At 54.6% G+C, this 21,906-nt stretch overlaps 1 protein-coding gene across 5 annotated transcripts in view; it reads right to left on the bottom strand.

Annotated features, from left to right (window-relative positions):
• The window catches only part of SCUBE3 (signal peptide, CUB domain and EGF like domain containing 3), a 45,088-nt gene that overhangs the window by 16,994 nt on the left and 6,188 nt on the right, over window positions 1-21,906 (bottom strand). For 4 of the 5 annotated variants that reach the window (XR_011699782.1, XM_071578568.1, XM_071578570.1 and 1 more), the window contains exons 1-6: window positions 16,056-16,529; window positions 7,514-7,636; window positions 6,477-6,602; window positions 3,585-3,719; window positions 2,465-2,590; window positions 1,465-1,581 (exon numbers count right to left, since the gene is read on the bottom strand). Coding sequence is in view for 4 of the 5 variants with exons in the window: in XM_071578568.1 (XP_071434669.1) it covers window positions 1,465-1,581; window positions 2,465-2,590; window positions 3,585-3,719; window positions 6,477-6,602; window positions 7,514-7,636; window positions 16,056-16,140 (712 nt within the window). In the remaining variant the exon portion in view is untranslated. Of the gene's footprint in view, window positions 1-1,464; window positions 1,582-2,464; window positions 2,591-3,584; window positions 3,720-6,476; window positions 6,603-7,513; window positions 7,637-16,055; window positions 16,530-21,906 lie in introns of those variants that run through there. The other variant, XM_071578569.1, reaches the window with a different exon arrangement.

Genomic DNA, 21,906 nt, shown 5'->3' with positions numbered 1-21,906 from the left:
GAGACAGGCATGGTGATGGGCTTTGGGCTGGTGCTGCTCCTAAAATCCTTCTGTGTGGTGTTTGATTTCCCCTAGAGAGGTGGATGAGGTGAGAGCTCACAGGGCAGATACAGTGCAGGGTGTGGGAACAAAGAGGGAGATTCTGATCAAGGCCATGAGGATGAGTGATTTTGGAAAATCCCAAATCCCACCCTCACACCTGTGGTACCCAGAGTCTGAGTACAGAGACCCCCCCAGCAAACGGACCACTCTAGAGCATCCCCCACATCACAGGATGCTTTGAAGAGCTGCTTCCCCCCACCATGCCCAGCAATTCAGGAGCATCCTTGGCCCCAAACCTGCCCAAGTCCTTGCACCAACACAGACACCACACGCAGCACCCTCCATCCAGGAGGAACACACCAGCTGATGCACTCCAAGGCCCCAGTCAGAATGCTCCCCATCCAGGCACAGCAACAACCCCCTGGGGGCAGGATGAAAACACGAGGACAGTGGGGACCAGGGGCTTTGAGTGCCTGTCAGCAGCCAGGAGGGACTGGGATCCATCCTGGGAGCAGGCTGGGGGACAGCAGTGACATTAAGGCAGCAGTGAGCAGATGGGTAGGAGGGCTTTGCTGGGGGCTCAAGCTCAAACATCCCCCGAGCCAGTAGGGAGCAGCCAGGGCTTGTGGGCTCGTCTGCTGCTCCCTGAGGAGAGTCATCTGTGGAAAATGCAGAGGGTTTTCTATTCAGGCACAGCAGAGACATGGGGAGCCAAAACCTCTCTTGCTTTCTTTTTCGTTTTGCAATAAGAACTCAAATGTCTCAAGCAATTTGTGGACTTAATCACTCCCCAAATATAATATTTTTTAAATCAAAGCAGCTGTTAAACAGTACAAGCATATGAAACCAGTAAAACTTCTATCTCTGTTTGATGTTCTACAGTTTGAAAACACACACAGGAAAAATACAATTCTGGGGTGGTTGTCAGGTTGTTGGGGTTTTTGGTGGTTTTTTTTCTAAGACAATTGTTTCTGAGCCAAGGCCAGACAGTGCCAAGTTGGAAAGATCACCATGGCCAAACCTGTCCCCTCCATATCCCTCCTCAAAAGCTGCTGGTGATAGCAACAGTAACCATTTGTGGCACGGAGACATCCTCGCTGCTCTCCCTCCAGCAGCAGGGACACAAGCAGGGACCCCTGCCCACACACCAGGACAGCGACTATCCCCAGGTGTCCCTTCAAGCACACCTGTGGTCAGTGCTGCTTTCTGTGGCTGTGCAGCAACATCCCCACCCCTGTGCCCTGCAGGTACCACAGCATCCCTCACACATGCACTGAGCTTCCCCAGACTCAGCAAAAGGAAATGCCGCAGTCCCATAGCTTGGGATAAACCCTTCACCAGGCCAAGGACAAATCCCCCAGGGAGGATGAGCCACTCCACACCCTGCCCCACGTCCCTGTGGCCAGCAGTGGCCTGACCTACCTATGCACGTCACCCCGTCAGAGTGGAGCAGGAACTTGACGTGGCAGCCACACTTGGGACCCTGGTCCGTGTCGTCACAGGTGTGTTGGCAGCCCCCATTCCCATAGTTGCAAGTCACTGTGGGAGCAAAGCACCGGCTGTCACCACAGTCCCAGCTCCTCCTTCCCTGTCTGGCATCCCCATGCATAAAGCTGGCTTGCAAACACCTCATCCATACCCTGAGAGATTTCCCTCCCTCCGAGATAATTCCTAAAGCCCTTCACTTTCCCTGCAGGATCTTGGCAGATGCAAACTGTTACACGGTCTCTCTCGTCTTCCTTTTGCATGTCTGCTAAATACAACTGGCAGAGACTGAGCGAAGGGGACTGGTGGGCTGGTTGTCCCTGACCCTGAATATGGTGTTACAGGGGATGGGTGAGAGTTTCCTGAGCTCTGGAATGACTCAGGATCTTCTGGGAATCCTTGCCAGCCCTCCCCGGGGGGCAAGGCGTGCTGTTCATTTAGATTAGAGAGAAAATAGGCTCCTAGGATTAAAACTGCATTTCATCAGCGATTTTACACATTTGCTGCAGACAGCAAATGAGAAACAAAATAAAAATAATTGCATAAACACACATATATCTATTTAATAACTCTGGCAGTGCCAGCAGGATGCTGGCAGGAGATCAGACAGGCTGAGAGCACTGCGACCCCCAGGAAGAGGATTCCTGCACTCCTCACATGCCAATCACACTCTCCCTGTTCACCTCCTCTTTGGAAAGGGAAACACTGGGACAGGGGACACTGTGCCTCTGAGACCTCTTTAACTGCCATTTCAGCCTGGTCATGTAAGGACACAATATCTCAGAGGCAGAGCTGGGCATGCTGGGCTTCAGGTTTGATGAGCCAATTGCTCCCGGGGGGCCAGGGCTTTGTTGGAGGGTCAGGAGGTGTCTGCATCATGGGGACAGGGTTGGGGGTCCCCAGGATGCTGTATTCCCAGCCCCAGAGGGCTCCTTACATTTGCAGTCACGCTGGTTCTTGGTGAGCTCAAAGCCAGGGCGGCACTCACAGGCAATGCCACCCTTGGGGGTCTCCCGGCAGATGTGGGCACAGCCATGGTTCTTGTTCATGCAGTTCATTCCTTCTAAAAGAGAAAAGGAAGCACAGAAATGCTCCAAAAGCTGGTGGCACCAGTCAGCTGTGGCAGAAGCATGTCTGAGGTGGGATGGGATGGGGCGAAGGCGATGAGGGGAAAACCTTGTCAGTGAGGACCTTGGGGGAACAGGATAGCCCTGGGCAGCCTCAGTGGGTGGGCAGCTCCTCCTGACACAGAACTGCTTGAGAAGGTGGTCAAAACCACTTAGGAGCCTTCAGCCTTGATTGCCTCCCATGCTGGGTGAGACCTCACTCCCACTCCTCGAGGTGGCTTTAAACCCCGCTGACTCAAAATGCAGCACCTGCATCCCTTTCCCCAGCAGAGACCACCCACTGCAGCACCGGAAGGAAGGAGCAGCCAGCTCATCCCTCCTGGACACACAGGGATGGGAACATGGGAGATGCCACTGCAGCTGCTGAGCCATCCCGGGCTGGGTAATATTCTCAGGGCACTGGAGTGACCCACACAGCTGGGTAGGGGGAAGGAGGAAAGCAAAAACATTGAGCTTGCTCTGCCAAACAGCACAGATAAAAATCAGCAGAGACACAAAAATCTCTGATTTCCTCCTATTTTGGCTAAGAGATTGCTCCAGATGGCAGCAATTTAGAGCTGATACCGAGATGAAGGGCTTGGTGCTGTACATGACCTGGCAGGAGAAGATGAGCCTTGCAGGATGGTGCAAGGACCTCCAGGTTCCCTTTATTAATAAACTGCTCTCAGCATAGGATATAATCCTCCATTCAGTATTGCTGTGCCTGACCAAGGGGCCTGCAAGGGTTTTGCTACAGGATGTTTATCACCCTGTGGCCTCCCCTCCCAACACACTTGTAATAGATTCACTTTCACGTCTGCCACACCAAGAAGGGCCACGACCCAGCAGCAGCACCTAAACGCAGGCAGAGTGCAGGGGTGGCCCAAGGCGATGGGTGACAGAGCTGCCCGATGGCTGCCGGGATGGAGGGTGCCCTGGGGCTGCACTGACCTTCGGGGCGCTGGATGCAGGTGTGCTGGTTGTCGCTGAGGAAGAAACCCTCCCGGCAGAAGCACTCGTAGCTGCCCATCATGTTGACACAGGTCTGCTGGCACCCACCGTTGCCCTCCGAGCACTCATCCAGGTCTGCAGAGGGAAGGTGGCAGGGGGTGAGCACGGCTCCATGGCACAACCATGCAATGGGGACAAGGTGGGACAGAGCTGCTGGGTAGGAAACGCCTTCTGTCTTACATCTTTGATCCCCAGCTAGAAGGGGATGATTGAAGTCTGCAGGAGATAAAGGCAAAGCACAGCAAGGAGTGGGCACAGGGGCCATACAGTTTCCCTGATGGATGGGCATAAAAGATCCAGCCTTGTTTTACAGAAGGAAACACAGAGAAAGGGTTTTCCTTGTCCTGGGACCCCAAAGCACAAGGATGCTTATCTGGGTTGCTGGCTGCAGCCGCCTCCTGCTCCCAGCCCCCTGGAGCCCGTCACCAGCTGGGGATGCCTGCACTTCATTAGGGGGAGCTGGGAAACCTTAGCCAGAGCAGGGATAATTACTCGTAAGGAGTCTCGCATCCCCAGTCACTTGGCTGCCCTAACACCTGTTTTGGTTTAACAAACCGAGGCTGGAAGGGGCTGGAGATGTGGCCCCATGGCAGCAGCAATGCCCACACCCTGGGCTGCTGCTGCCCTGGCCTTTCAAATCCCACATTTCATGAAGGGCACCAGCCTGTTGCTCTCTCCAGAGGGATTTTGAGGATAGTGGTCTGAGCTGAACTTGCCAGTGCCCTGAGGTGCCAGAGCAATCAGATGCCGGGCTCAGGCAGAGAAACCTCTGCTGTGGCCACCCCTTGCCCTCTCTGCCTGCAGTCTCGGGGCCGGGTGACAGTGTCAGGCCAGGGAGCGAGGGCCTCGTGCCAAGGAAAACGTCCTGTGAACTCAGGCATTTCAGAGCCGCGGCTGAGGGAAAGCTGAGCCTTGCCAGCATCACCCACCGGAAATGCCAGAATAGCAGCTCAGTGACGACACCCACCGGGGGTCTCCCAGCCCCAGCCCCCTCCCCAAGCACCATGGCATGCACCAAATCCCCCTGCTTTTGGGCAGAGATGGGTGGACAGGTGGATGTACAAGCAGTGTGGGTGCTTTGCACTGTCCCCCAGCCCCAGACAAGCCCCGGGGGGATGCTCAGAAGTTGAAGCAGGGCTGCAGCTCCGGCTGGAAACTGCTAGGGAGCAGAACCCAGGAGCACACCACAGAACTGCTGTCTTGGAAAGGAGGTGCTGCAGCCAGGCACAAAGGGACATCCTCTGTGACCCAGCCAAGCTGTCCTGCAGATGCCAATAACTCTCCTCAAATCCCCCTGCTTAGAACAAGGGCTTAACGTCTGCAACTTCTCCTTCCAGCTACACACAAAAATGAGGAGGCAGCCGTTCAACCCCAGTGGCTGAAATGAGACTCCACCACTCTAATACCTCTTTTATTAAATGCAATGGAGATGGGCAGAAGCCAGCAGGGCCTGTGTCAGGACAGCAGCTCGAATTCCTGTCCTAGTTCAAAAGGTCGCCCAGGGTGGTAAATGGAGCGGCTGGTGGGATCCAGTGGGCATGTACCCGAACCCCTCTGCACCTCAGTCCCTGCCCATGGCACCAGCAAAACCTGGGCACAATACTCTGCTTTGCTTTTCTTTCTTTTAGCTAGGAGGGGATGCAGGCAGGTTGGGCAAAGCACCTCAGGATCACAGATGAGATGCTGGGATGAGCTGAGGAGAGGCTCAGGGTGGGAGCCAGCTGCCCACCCCCAGTCCCCACTTTCCAGGCTGCTCCCCAGCCATCTCCATGCCCTCCCGCCCAACTCTGTAAACACATGACGTTTGTGGCTCACTGAGTCCAGCTTTGCTTTCTTCTTCTCAGGCTCATCCTCCCCTGGGAAGGGAAGGCAAAGCCGCCCGCCCGCGCCTCCTCCCAGCTGTGTAAATCTCCTTCCTCCCCGAGGAGGCTGCAAAGATCCCGGTGATGATGGTTAATGCAAAGCGTATGTGTCCATAATCTCTTCCCCCTCCTCCTCCTCCCCCCAGTGATGAGCTCATTAGTGACCCCTCTGCAGACACTAATTAGAAAACAGTATGAGCTCCAGGCAGAGGGAAGGTGGGCGGCCCCGTGGCCCGGTAGTGGCACCACGGATGCCGCAGGAGGAAGGGGGTGACGGGCGCGGGCAGCCCAGCGGACCCCAAGGGTCCGACAGGAGCTTTGGCTCTGCCACGGCCGGATGGAGTTTGGGATGGTGGGAAGTGGCAGGGAGGATGCACGGCTGCTCCGTAGGCAGATGCTGGGTTTGTCTTGGCCCAGGTATTATTTACCCAGTCCCTTTGCTGGTTCCCATCCCCACCATATTTGCTATTAACTCATCTATTTTGGCAGGTGCAGGGCTGACCTCAAGCATGAGTGGAGCAAGAAGTGGGGCCGGAGTGAGCCCTGCTGACTGGTCCTGCCTTTGGCAGTGGTGCAGAGCTGCCAGCCTGGCCACTCGCCGCAGCAGGATGAGGCTGTGGGGAGGCTGTGGCTTGCACACAGCATCCCCAAGCCCAACCCTCCCAGTCTTGCCTTACCCCAACACTCCCAGTCTAGGATGGACCAATGGAGCAAGTTTTTCTCCCATCATGGAACATCCTGCCTTGGCATCATCCTCATGTAACAGTGAGCAATCCTGTGCCCAGCAGGCCATCGCAGTACAGGACACGCATGCAGCCACCTTACTGCCCTGGGAGTGCCCCCACAGTCCCCTGGCTCTGCAACAGCTCTGGGGTGTCAGGGCTCGAGAGGTGCCCAGCAGAGAATGTCAGCAGGCTGGTCCCAAGGTGCCAAAGCTGCCAAGGGGCTGGGAGAAGCTCACATCCCTCACCTAAGCAGTTGTGGCCATCGTGTGCCAGGCGGAAGCCATCGTAGCAGGTGCAGCGGTAGTTGCCGGGGATGTTCACGCACTCGTGGACGCAGCCCGCGTTGTCCTCCCGCTCGCACTCATCCACGTCTGGGGAGAAGGAGGGCAGGAGAGCTGCAGGTGGTAACCTGATGCATGGGGCTGCCATCTCTGCCTATTCCAGCAGATGCTTAGCTCCGTTATCACCTGCAGAACCCCTCCAGATCATGCAGAAACATCCCTGTTCTCCCCAGGCTAGACCCCGGACCCCCAGTTTTGGCACAGCACAGTGTGTGCTGGGAACCACATGGGATTTCCCAGTGTGGTGGCAGCACAGCCCATCTCCATGGCAAAGCCCAACGGTGCCCGGAGCTCCTTAATCCCTCTGCTCTTTGTACTTGGCCCATCCTGATTCTGGACCTGCTTCTAGCAGAGCTGGGAATTTTTCCCCTGCACCATTCCTGCTTTCCTGCTGCTGCTCCTCCAAGGAGCCAATTTTCTTTCCATTCCCTACTGAACTGCATCTATATATAAATATGTACCTATATCTATACCTATGTCAATATCTACATTTACATCTATGTCTATGTTGATGTCTACACCATTTATATCTGTATTTCTACATGTTATTTTTAAGTTTGTCATGTTTTAGCTGCTAGCACAGTTCTGTAGCTTTAGAGTTGAAAGTTCTGCCAGAAAATAAGCCCAGCTCTATTTAAAATAAGCCCCAGGTGACTGTCCTGGGACTGGGCAGCCCCAGCCACACAAACACAATGGCTGTCACCACCACCATCAAGGACAGTCACAGTCCTCAGAGTGCCCATGCACTGCAGTGTCAACGGGCCAGGAGTTTAGGGCACAGAAAGGGAGTAAAAGGTTTGCAACAGACTGGGGTAAACAAAGGGCCTTTTTGCAAGGGCAAGCACCAGTGCTGATGAGCCCGCACTGGTCTTCAGCCTGCAGTGCTGTCACTATGCAGCAGAGCCCTGGCTCTGGCTCCGGCTCCAGCAGTGAGTCCCTACCTTTGCAGTGCTTCCCATCGCCAGTGTAGCCAGACTTGCAGATGCACTTGTAGGACTTGGGGGTGTTCTGGCAGATGGCATCGATGTGGCAGTTGTCAGTGCCCTCCACGCACTCATCGACATCTGCAAGAGGACACAAGGGGGAGTGATGGGAGAGCTGGGGACCTGTCCCCACTGTCCCCATGGGAGCCACAGCCCAAGGGGGTGGATCCCAGCAGCCTCCAGTATCTCCACCAGCCCATGGACCAGAGAGGCTTGAGGGAGCAGTGCTGCTGCCTGGCTCCTTAGCAGCTTCACTGCACCCAGCCCTGATGCAACAGGTGATGGGCTCTCCCTGAGACACACTGAAGCACTGGGTGCACTCCCAAACCGCATGACCCGTGTCCCCTCTCTTACACCATCCTGAGACTCCTTGGCCCCTTTATGTGTCTGATGATAGGAAGTGCTGCTCTGGTGCCCCTAGTCCAGGCTAGAGCCAGCCCAGGCAGAGGTGAAAGTCTCTGTCTCCAATTAGCTGTTTCCTGAGCCAACCAGTCACCCAAATAATCGTCATCACTTTCTAAGGCACTAAGGAATGTGCACGAATTAGCAGGGACCACACTAAATAAACCTGGGAGCCAGGAGTGAGAAGCAGGAGAACTGGGAAAAACATTAAGGCTTCCTTGGGGACACAGACAAAATCCTCATCTCCCCCATGCCCCCCAATCCCCTTCTCCAGGAGGCAGTGCTGTGGTACCCAGGACATCACATCCAGAGCTCCACGTGCTGGCAATGGTCTCAGTGATGACGCAGGAGTGGAGGTTTTAATGGTGTTTGGGAAATGGAGAAGCCTCAAGCACACAGGGTGGAAGTTTGTAAGAAAGAGGCTGCTCAGGTGAGGCAGCAAGGGAGCCGTGGTGCCCTGAGGCAGGCACATCCCCTCGCTGACTGCCAGTGCCTGGAGGGGTCGGGCTGCTGGGGGTCAGGCAGGGACTGGGCATCCTCTGCGGCCCCTCAGGTATGGGCAGGGCTCCAGAGCAGCCCAAGTTCCCTGCTCCAGCTCCACTGGCAAACGGGGAGCACCAGCGCTGCTCCTGGGGGTTTGCCTTCCCGTCCTTCTCCCACGGGGATGGGGAGCGTCTCGCCAGGGAAGGGGGTCTCGAGAGTTCCCTGTCAGGAGGAGCCAGAGACTGCAAAGCTGTCAGCTACCTTTAGAAAACTGCCTTTCAGCAGCACCAAGAGGAGCTCCAGGAGCTCCCCAACGACACAAAACATCCCTGCAGGTGGCAGGCGGGCCAGCAGCCCCCCAGCACAGGGCCACGGCCGCGGAACGCCGGCCACAGCCTGTCCCGTCCCGGCCACCCCGGCCACAGCCTGTCCCGGCCACCCCGGCCACAGCCTGTCCCGTCCCGGCCACCCCGGCCACAGCCTGTCCCGGCCACAGCCTGTCCCGTCCCGGCCACCCCGGCCACAGCCTGTCCCGGCCACCCCGGCCACAGCCTGTCCCGGCCACCCCGGCTTTCCTTCGCCGGGCCATGTGAGTCACCGGCGGGGGTAGGAGAGCTTTGTCTCCGCACCGGGGAGGCGGCACGTGCCTGCGCATTGTATAAATATTTACAGCCCGCATTCATATTTGTTATTTGACATTAGCCATGGCCCGCGGCCACCACGGCCTCCCCTGGGCCATTAATCACCGCCCGCAGGCTGACCCACCGCGGTGGGGACTGCACGGGCCCCACGCCCTGCTCCCGGCTGGCACTGTCACCTCGGGCAGCCACGGCATGGCCACCCAGCACCCGCAGCGCTCCCGGGGCTGTGCCAGGGCTCCTGGGGGCTGCTGTCCCTGCGGGGAGCTCAGCGTGGCTGTTCAGCATCGGCAGTAACTCTGTCTCCGGCTCCTGCATCCTCCCGAGGCTCTCGGGAGGGCGGCGGAAGGTTTTGGCGCAGGGAGAGGTGAGGGGACACCAAGCACTGGCCATGGTGTGAACAAGGACTCAACAGCAAGAAAGCCGACGCTGACCCAGAGACCGCCCGAACCTGCAGACCCTGGTGCTGGCCCCGTGTGGTTGGGGGCCCTCCCTCACGCCTTCCCCCAGCGTTACAAATCACATCCTGGTGTTTCCAATCACAGTCCCGAGGTGAGAGTTGCTGGGTCCAGCACCCCACCCACCCACCCTGGCGTATGAGTGGGGAGCAGCACCTAAACAGTGCAGATCAACCACCAACCCCATCTCCTTTCCCTAAAAACAGCCAAAACATGAAGCATCTGCCCGACATCACATCATTTAAAACTTTCCCAGCCTTTTGCCAGGAAACTCACTTTTTGGGGGGGTTTATTTCCTATTTCTTTTTCCTCCAGCACGCTCAAACTCAAGACCATGAGTAATGTCCATATTGAACACACTGCTGGGCCCTTCCCACTCCTGTGTGTATAGTATCTTTTTTCTACCTTTTTTTCCCCCCATTCTGTAACTTCAAAACTTCTCTAACTTGGGAAAGATTACACAGCAGCAGAAGTACAAAAGAAAACATTATCAATTTTCCACTCTGTAATTTTTCCAAAGTTGGAGACATTCTGAAAGGTTACTGGATTATAAAAAAAAAATAAAAGAAAAAAGAAGTGTGTGAGTGGGAAGAGGGAATAAATACCCTCCTCAGCACCCCAGGAGCCATCCTGAGATTGGCAAAGATCCCAGTTTTAGAATGCTGAAGTTTTGGCTCCTAAATATTCTTCAGAAGTGATGTAGTGAATTAAAATAAAATCCTCTGAAAAACTAATTTTTCAGCATTTTTGTCAACACAAGCAACATTTTCCCACGAAAGCAAAGGCTTGTTGTCAGGACAGCCTGCTTTTCCTGCAGGAGAATTTTCTGCATCCCAAATGCTGCCCGTGGCCTCGCTGCAGGTGCTCTGAGCTGCCGCCACCATGGAAAGGGTTTCATCTTCAAACCAAGTGAAGACATTCTTTTAACAAAAACGTCTTGATGATCCTGTCCCTATTTGCTCCCACAAGATCCTCACTGGGGTGTGGCCTGCTTGTTCCCCTGCTCCAGCAGACCTGGTCCAGTCCAGGTCCCAGATTCAGGTAGAGTTTTTGGAGGGTTCTCCAGGCCCCCTGCAGACCTGTGTCCCTACAGCCCCTCAATTCCTCCCTTGCACGAATAATCAAAACTGCTGGGTTTGACCCTAAGCTGCCTGAAATGAGCCCAAACTGGGCACCACACACGGACACATCATGCCTGAAATCCCCAGCACTGGGGAACTTTGCACCCAGTGGGGAGTTTGGTTTAGATGCAGATGTTGAGTCTCACTGGGCACCTCCGGTCTCGCCCTGCCCGTCCCACCAGGCTGGGGTAATTAGGGCTGCCCAGAGGCCCAGAGCATCCCTGGCACAGCCATCGCTGGGGGCTGTGGTGAAGGGCAGGAGGTTGCAGTGCTCGCCCCGTGCCTTGGGCCATGCTTTTTATTCCGTTGTGGGTGGGATTTTCCAGCTCTGGCTGTTGGGCCCCGTTCCGCTCCAGCTGCAGCTTTATTCTCCATTTCAAAGGCAGTGGAGGCAGACGGTTTCAACGCCACTGCCATTTCGGGTGTGCCAAAAGCGGAGGGACTGCCATGGCTCTGGGACCGGCGCGCACCCACCAGGCACCCGGAGGCTCTGGCCGAGGGCGGTGATGGCGCAGCCCGGGGGCACTCGGGTCCCACGCCGGCCTGTGCCCGCAGTCACACAGCCAGCGCTGCCCCACAGCGAGCAGGGATAAAGCAACAGCTCGTATATTTTTAGAGCCTGGATCGAGTCTCTTTCCTCACTTCCTTATTTTGTTTTAAAAAAATAATAAAAGACAGTTTTATCCATAGGCTGAAAGTCCCAATAAATTTGAGGAGGGGGATGAAACAGGGCAGCAAAAAGCCACCTGAAACCTCCTAAACAAACAACCCCACCATCCTTTTTCCCTCTTCTGCAAGCACTTCAGCTTTTTATTCAAATTAATTTTATTCTTTGTTTTTATGTAGGCATATATATTAACAGCCTGTCTGTATGGGGATGTGTGTGTAGCTGTTGGCAGACATGAGGAGTTTCCACTCAGCTTTAATGCCAAATTAAAGCTTTATAACTTCAGTAGCTCTTTTTACCAGGGTATTAATAACCACCTCAGACACTGTGGTGCAGTTTATTAATCATTTGTTCGTCCGGGGAGCTTGCGAGGGCGACTCGTGCTGGCCGTGGCAGGAGGAGGGGTGTGGGCACAGCCACGGCCGCAGCAGTGCCGGGAGGGCTGGGGACCAGCAGAGGGGAGGAGGGTGCCCTGCAGGGCAGCTTTTGCTAATTGGCCAAAGATGTATGATCTGAAGTCAGAGATCCTGGCTCAGGTGCTGCCAGGATGGGATCACTGTGCCAGCAGTCCCTGGGCAGGTACCTGCACTTGCGTCATGTCAGAGGGAATCTGCATCTCACCACATGACGGAGACCCCCACACTAGCCCAGTGCCCCACATGCCCACCTGGCCCTCCCAAAAGCATGTGGGACACTCAAGATGCAGTCCCAGCTCTTGGCCCTGCAGAGTGATGGAGCATGGACAAAGGACGAGGAACCACAGGTCACAGTGAGGACCTGGGGGTGCCCAGCCTGGTCACCCCTTTGCCCCATGCCCAGACCCTGCTCTCTATCCCTTGCCATGGGTTTTGCTTCCCCAAAGATGGCAGTGCCCCAAAAGGTGCTTTTTTAACCTCTCACTGATGCTTCCCGCGCCCAGAAGGGCAGAGCTGGGTTGAGCTCCCCATCCCCTGCACCAGTTTGGGTCATTCTGATGGATCCAAGCTCTACCACCATCCCCTGGGTTGGAAATGCTCCCTACATGTCCACCCCACCTCCCTGTGCCAATCCTGGTTGCTTCGGCCCATTTCCATCACCATTTCCCCACGGAGGGTTCAATGCTCCACGCCAGCAGCGTGTTCATTTCCCCAGGCAATTGTCCCTGCTGTTGTTGTTTGGCTTATCAGACTGACCAAGCCTTGCCTTAAAAAATGTGTTTGTTTGGGTTTTGCTCTGGGAGCAGCAATTACAAGCTCTCCAGCAGGGAGATGGCCTCCCCTGAAGGCGGCCAAGTGTCCTCCAGTGCCATCAGACAGAGCAAACTTTATTTGCCATCCCAGGCTTCTCCTGAAGCTTCACTGGTGACTTATAACTTTGGAAGTGAAGGTTAAGGTCATTCATGCATATTTTTTTCCTAAATGGATTACTCTGGTGTGACTGTCTGTGAAGGAAAAATCTGTATTAAAATTAAAGAAAAGTAATCCCAACTCCTGAGCAGTTTGGAGACAGCAATCCATAGGCACTGGAAGACTCAAGGTGTCTGAATATTTATACTCCGGTTGGCAGTTATAAAAAAACTTTCCTTGCCTCCTTCCTACCCACCCCCTCCCCTTTTTAATCTCAGTACAGGCATGTTAGACGCCCTCAGTCAAAGATCTCCTTTGAACTGCGTATGTGAAATGTTTACAGTTTTACATTTCATATTTCAGTGGGGTGGAGGGGACAGGCACAACAGTCACACACTGTGAATACTGGAGAGGGAGGAGGGCAGAGGCCAAGGGGGAGGAGGTTTGGCAGCAATGAGAGGGCAATCAAAAAGCATCTTCACACTGCAATTGGAAAATTTTAGACTCCTTAAAAAAAACATAAAAAATAATCCCTGGCGGCGTAGGCTCTGCAGGTGCATCCCACTGACAATGGTCTCTCACACAGGATGGTGGCTCCATCCACCAGCACCAGAAGGGCTGGTGCTACCTGTGGGTGGCCACTGAGTGGCCAGGGCTGGGCTGGGGCCCCAGTCCCATCCAGAACCCCGCACTGGGTCTGTGGGAGTGCCAGGGACTGCAAACTGAAGTGTTTGGGTCCCCCAGGGAGATGCTGCATCTCCCTCCCAGCCCCAAACCTTGGCACCATCTGAGGGGACAATTGTCAGATCCGGGTATGTGTCCCCAGTGAAGGGGGTGCTGCCTGAGGGGCCAGCCCTGCCTGGTACAGGAGGAGCTGCAGAGCTGCCAGTCCCTGGGCTTGCTCATCCCAGGGCACAGGGAGGGGCCGACGCCGGCAGATGGAAGGCAAGGGCACTGCTCTGCTGAGAGCAGGAGCTCAGGACAAGCTCCTCTGCCTGGCAGGCTGTGAGACAGACTGATGGACAATGGGCTGAGACTGGGGGTGACATTATCTGTCCAAAACCTAAGGGAGCAGTGGGCATGGCAGCATTTGGGCAGCCTGGATCAGGGACCAAAGAGAGAGTCCATCCCAGCTGTGAGTGCATGTCAGAAACCTCCCCGTGGATATTTAGATTTGTATTGCCAGTTCTCTTGAAAGCTTTCCTAGCCCTAAGCTGACCCTGCAGCCAGACAGGTCTGCTGGCAGACACCCTCCAGGCCCGGCAGCCAGTTCTCTAAATCCTTTCTTCCCCAGAGACTAAACTTTCTGGGTTAATTCAGTGCAAGAAATGAGCCAGCAAGCACGACCTACAGCACAACATTATCCTAGGAAGACACATCCATCTGATGGAAGAGGAGCCCTTCCCAGCCCATGAGAGTCACCTGGTGAGAGTGGCTGTCCCTGAAACAGCAAAGGCTTCAGGGTGATTTGTGCCCCATCCTTGGGGCATTGCCCAGCACATACAGGGTGGGAGCTGATGCTTTTGCGAAATATTCTGATGAGACATATCCCAGACACACAGGGCAGCTTTGAGGAGCTCAGTGGCACTGGCAGGAAACCAGACAGGGGGTTCTGAGGAAGGCACGAGTCGTACCTGCATCAGCGATGCCCTAACGATGCCCATGAGTTCAGACTCATCCAAAAAGGACCAGGACCAGATCCTCCCCTACTCAGAGTGCTTGCATCTCCGCAGGCACCAGCCTTTGCCCCTCTGCAGCCCCCTCCCCGTCCCCAGCCCACAGAACCCCCCAGCAGCAGCCTTGGAGATTGATTCCCCGTGCAAGCCCTCCCTGCTGCCCAGCGGCCAGACACGCAGCGCTGCGGGTGCCTGTGTGGGGCCGGGAGGAGCCGCGCTGTCCCAGGCATTCACGGGCGATATCTCCGCGCAGGATTGAGCTCACCTCTCTCCACCCCCACTCCACCCCTCTCCTTCCCTGAAGGGATCTGTCAAGTCTCTGCACGATGGAATTTCACTTTGCTATTTTAATGCAATTCTGGCTCAGGCTTAAATGGAACTGGAAACCAAAAGGCCTTAATAAATAAATATTATGATAAGAAATGAAAGCAATGCATACACTCAAGATAATTTGAGGGGGGATAAAAAACTAAGCATTCCTTTCCGTGCCTAAAACATAAAGCCTTTCGTGAAGCTGGATGCCTTCTTACCAAACCTTTGCCCTGGAAAATCTCTCCTGCTTGCCCAGGCTGCCCTCCCGAAAAGTCGCCCATTGTTTTAGTAACACTTTGAGCCAGATAAAACAATAGCCTTGAAATTCCTTCTAACTTTGTCAGTGACAGGGCTCGGGAGACCATGCGCGTGGCTGGAATCCGCCTACAAGAGATCTTTCATTATATCCTGCGCTCCGAGATTTCATTCACAGGCTATTGAATCTCGCTGTACGCACGAACACGCAGCTGCCACAACGGCACAGGGAAAGCTGGGTGGGAGAAACCTCACACACTGTAAGTGCTACGGGAAGAAAAAGAGAAAACCCAACAGGCTGTACAGATAGTGGCGAATGAAGCAGCACCCCCCTTTGAGACAGCCCCCAGGATCATGTGTAGGGCTGTGTGTGCTGGTGTGTGCGCGCGCACTCCTGCGTGTGTGTATAGGAGAAAACCGAGCTAAATATAGAGGTGCTATAGAAAAGCCAAGGTATAGATAGACCATACATAAAGCTCCGTGTGTACGTCTGTGAAGGGGTGGCTCCGGCTCAACGCAGGAGTGGTGAAACAGAAAAGCCAGAAGTTGATAAGGATGGGATGCCCCTGTCTTTCCAAGAGATAGGGAGACAGCTCCCTTATTTTTGAGCCTTTGCTGTGCTCAGCTACCCGAAGTGTTCTGCTGCCCACAGCCCTGGAGCCGGTATGAGATCCCCCCATGCGTGTACAGCCCCTGCGCACAGCTGCAGCCGCCCGGCTCTATCGGTGCCTGCTCCGCCATCCCTGCCCTCCAGCCCAGCCCGGAGCAGCCTCCTCGCCCGCGCCAGCCCCAGCTCACCGACACCGAAACCGGCAGAGCCCCACAAGCCCTTCCAAACAACCACATTCTCCCTGTGATGGGTGCAGACTTGTTTGCCCACCCTGATTTTCTGCCTCTGCAAACCCTGCCTTGATATAAAGAGTCCAAACAAAACCCCCTAAAGTCTAAGAAACACAACTCATTAAAGAGTTTAGAAACCCAGCCCAGTCCAAGGCAGAAGGAGAGAATATCTGCAAGCAACATTTAAAATCCCCTCCACTGTTTGTTGCTACTGCTGCTGCCTTTTCCAGCCTGCACTTAAATCCCAGCTCTAAGGAGGAGATCCGGCTACCCAATCCACACATCCAACAGCAAACCTTTGAGCAGGGAAGATTTTCTCTTACCTTGACTGGCTTTATTTGCCAGAGTGTTTCCAGAGTGGAGGAGAAAGAAAAGGATGGAAAATCCAGCAATCTGCAAAGCTCCCATTGCAATCCCAGTCTGCAGGGAGGGGCAGGGGCAAGAAGGGGGATTTCTAGTGCTTTAAAGGAAACAAGGGGCTGAGCATGCAAAGGAAAATCAAGGGGAGGAAAGGGCTCTCTCCTTGCCGTGTGTGAGACAGAGGGAGGGAAGGGAACTGAACTGATGGAAAAAGCTGCTTTGGGTTCAGTTTGGGGCTCTTGGTGTTGCTGAAGAGAAGAGAGCGAGGGAGGGAGACCCAGGGCAGTTGGAGGAAAGTGGACTCTATCGCCCTCTCTCTGGCGGCTGCTCTGATCCCTTCTCCTTTTTTTTCCCTTAAATAATCCCAGCCAATTCCAGTCTTGCAAGAGCAGCAGCAGAAGTAGCAGCAGGAGCAGCAGCGCTGGAGGGGGGAAGCAGGCGCCTTGCCCTGGTGCTGGGGACCTGGGAAAGGGGAGTGGAAAGGAGAGCCCCATCCAAGCAACGCCCTTTTTCTCTCTCCCAGCCTTTCTTTCTTTCTATTTGGCTTTGGTTACTCCTTCCCGGCTCCCCCCCTCGCACCCCCAAGGCTGGGCTTTGCCTGCAGGAATTTACAGTCTGCGCCGAAGGAGCAGGGCCAGTAGCCATGGAGACTGCTTCCCTGGGAGCAGGGAGGTCAGGCGGAGACCATGGGCGATCAATGCATCAATGCAAAGCCCCCTGCAACCCCCAGACCCACCCCGCACCTCGAAGCCCCTGGGCCAGCCGAGGGCTTGGAGTGGTGGCAAGGGGAGGGGGGGCAGGGGGAGGCTTATGGCACCAGAAAAGGCAAGGGGGGGAGAGAAAAGGGGAAGGAAAATATATATGGAAGAAAAACCCCAAGAGTTTGCAGATGGCACAACCCGGCTGGGCTTGGCAGCTGTGGGAGCATCTCGGGGTGGTGGGCCAGGGGAAAGCAGGGCTGGAGAGCAGCTCTGCTACAGGGAAAGGTGGGAGGAGGGACTGCAAATAAGGGTGGAGGGGGAAGAAAAAGACCTTTCTGAAATATTCAGGGGGTTTTGTTTGCTTGCCGGAGCTCCTCTCAGCCTGATCTCCTGCAGCTGGAGGCACCCCAGGCGGGCAGGGGGACCCCTGCCCCTCCCTGTGACTGTCTCTGCACTGGGGGCTGCTGGCACCGTCTCTCCTCCGGGGTGTTCCTGCTCCCTGAGCCAGGAAAGACATCACCAGCCAGGAAACTGCAACAGAGGATAAGGCTGGAGCCAGGAGCAGGACCAGGAGGAAGTTGTGCAGTGACCCCACCTGTTCAGGGACACACAGGCCCATGGCTCCAGCAGTCTCCATGCCCACAAGATCATCCTGCCCACGGGCTCCTCCCAGCCCACTGTGCTGCCCCTGCACCCTCCTGTATGTCCTTTTGTCCTAATAACCCCTAAAGGTACAACAAAGGGGGCTGAAGGCAATGGAAAAAGTCCAGTTAAGCCAAAGCACCCGCTGCAGAGAGCAGGAACAGCAGCTGGACAGGGTGCTGAGGAGTCCCTGGGTCCAGTCATTCTTGCCCTGGATAAACATCCTTCCTTGGGCTGCCCTTACAGGACAGGGACCTTCCCTTTGGGAGGGAGTTTGCAGGAGCAGGTCTGCTCCCCTGAGCCACACCAGTAATGCAAATCCACCTCTGGCACAGCCAGGCTCCAGGGCAGCCAGGAAAGGGCAAAGGTGTGGGAATGATTATTAAAGGCGTAAAGTAATTTTATACATAAAAATATGAATGCTGAGGTGTTGTCCTTAGGATGTATTTGGAGAGGACTGTGACCCACCAGTGGAAATGTTGCTTGGCACTGCTCCTGGAGGAACCCAGCCCCGGCCTGTGACAGGAGCTCATGGGGTCAACAGCTCTCCCACATGGTGCCAACTGGGAAGGGGCCCTGACCCTTTCATCCCAGATCCTGGTACGAGCTGAGACCATCACTAGTGGGTGCCACTACTCTCCTGTGAGCATCCTATCAGTGACCGTGGCACTGCTTCTCTTTCTGGGCTGGGATTTGCTGCATAATCACAAGTCTCTTCTGGCTATTGTAAGAGCAGAGTCAAAATGGAAACTGAGCTGGGTTACACTGGCGGATCCCTGTGCCTTCCACCACACCTCACACCCCATCCTGTGACGCTGTATCATCATAGGCAGAACACTGAACAGTCCTCCTTTTTTCCCTCTAACTGATCCTCTAAATCCAGAGACCAATCTCATGGCAGGAGGAACAAGACCTTCAGCAATGTTGATTTATAACTGAGCTTCTAAATTGCAGGTTTAGGCATTAGTATAAACACTCATAAACCAGCCTTAAATACACAGGATCATGTGCAATTAAACCCCCAAAACACTGGGCAGCCACGTGACAGCACAGGGCATGATCAAACCTCTTCACTATTGCCCAGGCCACCTCAGTGGAGACAGGTCTCCAGCCAAGCGCTCCCAGTTAAACCAGTGTCTTGAACTGGGGGAGGCAGGTCTTCCTTTGAAGGCAGAACCTCTGCCAGCAGCAGCCCTGCTTGTGTCAGGGGAGCCAAGGGGCTGAGCCCCACATCTTGCTCCTCCAGAGGGCCTGCAAAGCACCACAGCAAAGTAGCAGAGTTGGGGTGAGCCGCTGATGATCAGGAACTCACAAAGAAAGTCTATAATCTTGCTTTCTTCCCAAAAGAAAGTCATGCTGCCTGGTCAAGTGGGCAAAGGGCTGATGGAGGTGTCAGGGCTGTACACACTGCGGTGCCCTCCAAGCACGGGGCTGTCCCCCTGCCCTGTGCACTCCTGAGATCACACAGGGAGTCTGCACAGAGGGTCATGAATCACACTCAAATCACCTGCAGGACAGCCTGGCACTCTGGCCCTGATGGCTGCTGTGTGGGGCTGGCATGGATTTATGCCAGGCAGCTCTCCCCAAGGCCCTTCACAGGCACAACCCTGCCAGCCTGAGCCTTAGGAGTGTGTGTGTGTGTGTGTGTGCATGTGTGGCAATGAAGGAGGTGGCAGGACTCTCCTCCCGCTGCCTCCACTCCCCGTTGTGCACTTCTGGGCAAAATCCATTTGCTTTGGCTTCATGTAGGGCCAGAAGATTCGGCCCATTGTGCTGCAGCACTGAAGAGCCAGCGAGGAATTGTCAGCCATGCTGAAACGGTTACATGGGGAGTCATGAAAATTTACTGCACCGCACTCCGGTCCCTCGCCAAGAAATAAAAGCAAAAGATCACAACAGGCATTTTTTTAATTTGAAGAAAAATTAAAAAAAGAACGGATCCGCACTCAGAAAACAACAACCACATCCACAGATCAAAGCAGCTGTTCTCCCCTCATTCGGGGTTTGAGAGGATTCTGCAGCTACAGAGATGTTTACACAGGGAGAGAGATACATACATTGTGCTGTCTTGATGCTGCCTCTCCCCCCTTCATCTGGCAAAACATTCCCTGGGAGGCGATATGAGGTCATTCCTAGCCCCTGTCTTGTTTTCCTCAAGCTGCAAGGCTTGGGGCAAGAGGCAATTCAGTTCCCATTAGCACACACACATTTGCACTTGGACCCCCTCCATGTACATTTTGCTGGGGGAACTCAGGAGGGACAGGGGTCCAGTCCTTGTCAGCTTGTTCCCAGAGGGAATTCCAGCAGTCAGAGCTGCCGGGAGAGCCAGTGGATCTGGCAGCCCTCCTGGGGAGGGACATGGAGCCAGGAGGTGGGCTGGCATCTTCTGCAGACCAGCACCTTCTGCAGACCAGCCATAACGTTTCTGCGGCTTCCACCACTTTTACGACGAGAGGGGCTGAGCGGCTCTGGGGAGCACTAATGGACTGTAAAAGCCTTTTTCCCCTCTGCCTCCTTGGCTCGGGCCCAATCTGAGCAGCAGTGAGCCCCACTCCAGTGCCTGTGCAGGGACGGAGGCCGTGGGAATGTGCCAGAGCAGGCTCTGCCTTCACCTCTCGGCATCAGCGTGCTGGTCCCGCGGCCCCGTGGGCAGCGCCCGCGCTGGCACATGGACACTGTGAGCCAGCCTGCACTGCCTGAGCAAATGAGAAACCCTCTGAAACCAACCTCCCCAACTCCAGCATGACTTTAATGCCCCGTGCTCGGAACGAGCCACATCTCCAGCTCGGACTGTGCGTGCTGTGCGATGCTGAGCCAAAAGGTGCTGCTGAGGCTGTACAAGAAACTGCTGAGAAGCAAAATTCCCCAAGGGCCTTAGGGCTGGCAGAAGCAGTGATTGAATCAGGCAGGGAAACTACAGGCAGAAGAGTGAACCAGGAGATCTCCCTTGCCCTCCAGTCCATGAGGAGGACCCCACCTCTTTGCTGCTCCCAGCATCTGGGGGTTGGATGCCGGCACTGTGTCCCGGCCCTGCACGCTGGAAGGTGCTGGCTCCGGAAAACAGCAGCCCAGACATTTCAGTGCCCCTGTGAGGGCTGTGGTCTATAACTTGGAACAGAATAGACTATTTTTAAAAAGAGAGGAAAACAGTATTCCCAGAAACACACCAACAGCCCAGGCTCATGCAACTCAGCCAGTTCCTGATGCTACATCCCTCATTTTCTGTACAGTGTGATCAAGATGCCTCCAAGGTGGGTAAAAAAGCACCAAGTCCCACTAAATGAGTGCTTGGCACCCTATGACACCTTTTTTCCAGTGTCACAGAGTTTCCTACAACGCTGTGTGCGAAAGTCCTTGCTTGTAATTTCCCGTTTGCAGCAGGAGAAGGTGACACACACCGAGCTGAGGTGACTTACCGGCGTCACCGGGAAGGTCAATGGCAGCTCCAGGAATAGCCCTGTTCCCAGGTAACCACTAACCACACTGATCCCAGAATAAGGGTCCCTTTCTCCAACCAAATTTGTAACAGCTTTCCAAGTGACATAAGGTCTTACAGAAATAGGCAGACTTTTATTCCAGAATAATTACTGGGAGATTGGAGTGTGTATAATTACACAGGTGTCACTGCTGCCAGCCAGTCAGACCCCGTGTCACGGGACACTTGCTGCCTGCTCCCTACAGCTTTTATCTCAGCCTCCTTTTCCATGGGCGAGGGTACGTCAGCTGAGAGATTGTCAGGATGTGAGTGGAGAAGGAAGGGCCTTTGGGTAGAAAGGGAAGCAATGTATCACTCTCTAAAGAAGCTCTGTTACTTTTATTTCCCATGATATATCCTGACAAAAGGCCTTCAGTTACTGAAGTCCAAAGGAGTCTTTTGGGGTGCACACCCCAGATGGAATCAGCAATGCTCTGTGCATCTGCTTCATCCCAGACACAGTTTTGGAGCAGGTGCTTTATTTTAAATACATTTTACACCCCACATCAGTAAAATCAAGTTCTGAGTCCTGGTCGAGGCCTGAAACACATTTCTGTTGTAAGCCGGGGGGGGACACATTGTACATAAACACTCTTTGAAAGTACCCTCAGCATTATCAGGTGTTGATGTGTCTGTGCATCGGTGAGAGCGGTGCCTGCCAGAAATGGGGCTGTGTGGGCTCTGGGGGGCTGCCCTGCCAGCCCTGGCCCTGGGGCCACATGCCATGACAAGGCAGGGGTTAACTGTGACAACCACGGGAACTCCAGGACCCAGACACATGTGTTTAAAAGTAGCACTTCTCTACTTAAAATAGTTTATGAATCTTACTTGGGGATAAATCCAACACCCTGGAGCAGAAGGAGACCTATTAATTCCTGAGTTTTTTCACACTGTAGTAAAGCAGCAGTTTTATTTGCCCGCCTTGTGTAAGATGTCAGTCATTTTCCCACTTGCATTTCCATCTACAGTTTAACAAGGCAGCAGTTTATTTCCAGA

Source organism: Pithys albifrons, chromosome 28 (genome assembly GCF_047495875.1).
Source record: "Pithys albifrons albifrons isolate INPA30051 chromosome 28, PitAlb_v1, whole genome shotgun sequence".
Lineage (NCBI taxonomy): Eukaryota > Metazoa > Chordata > Aves > Passeriformes > Thamnophilidae > Pithys > Pithys albifrons.
Note: the sequence above shows the minus strand (reverse complement) of the source record. Positions and strands in the feature narration are given on the sequence as shown.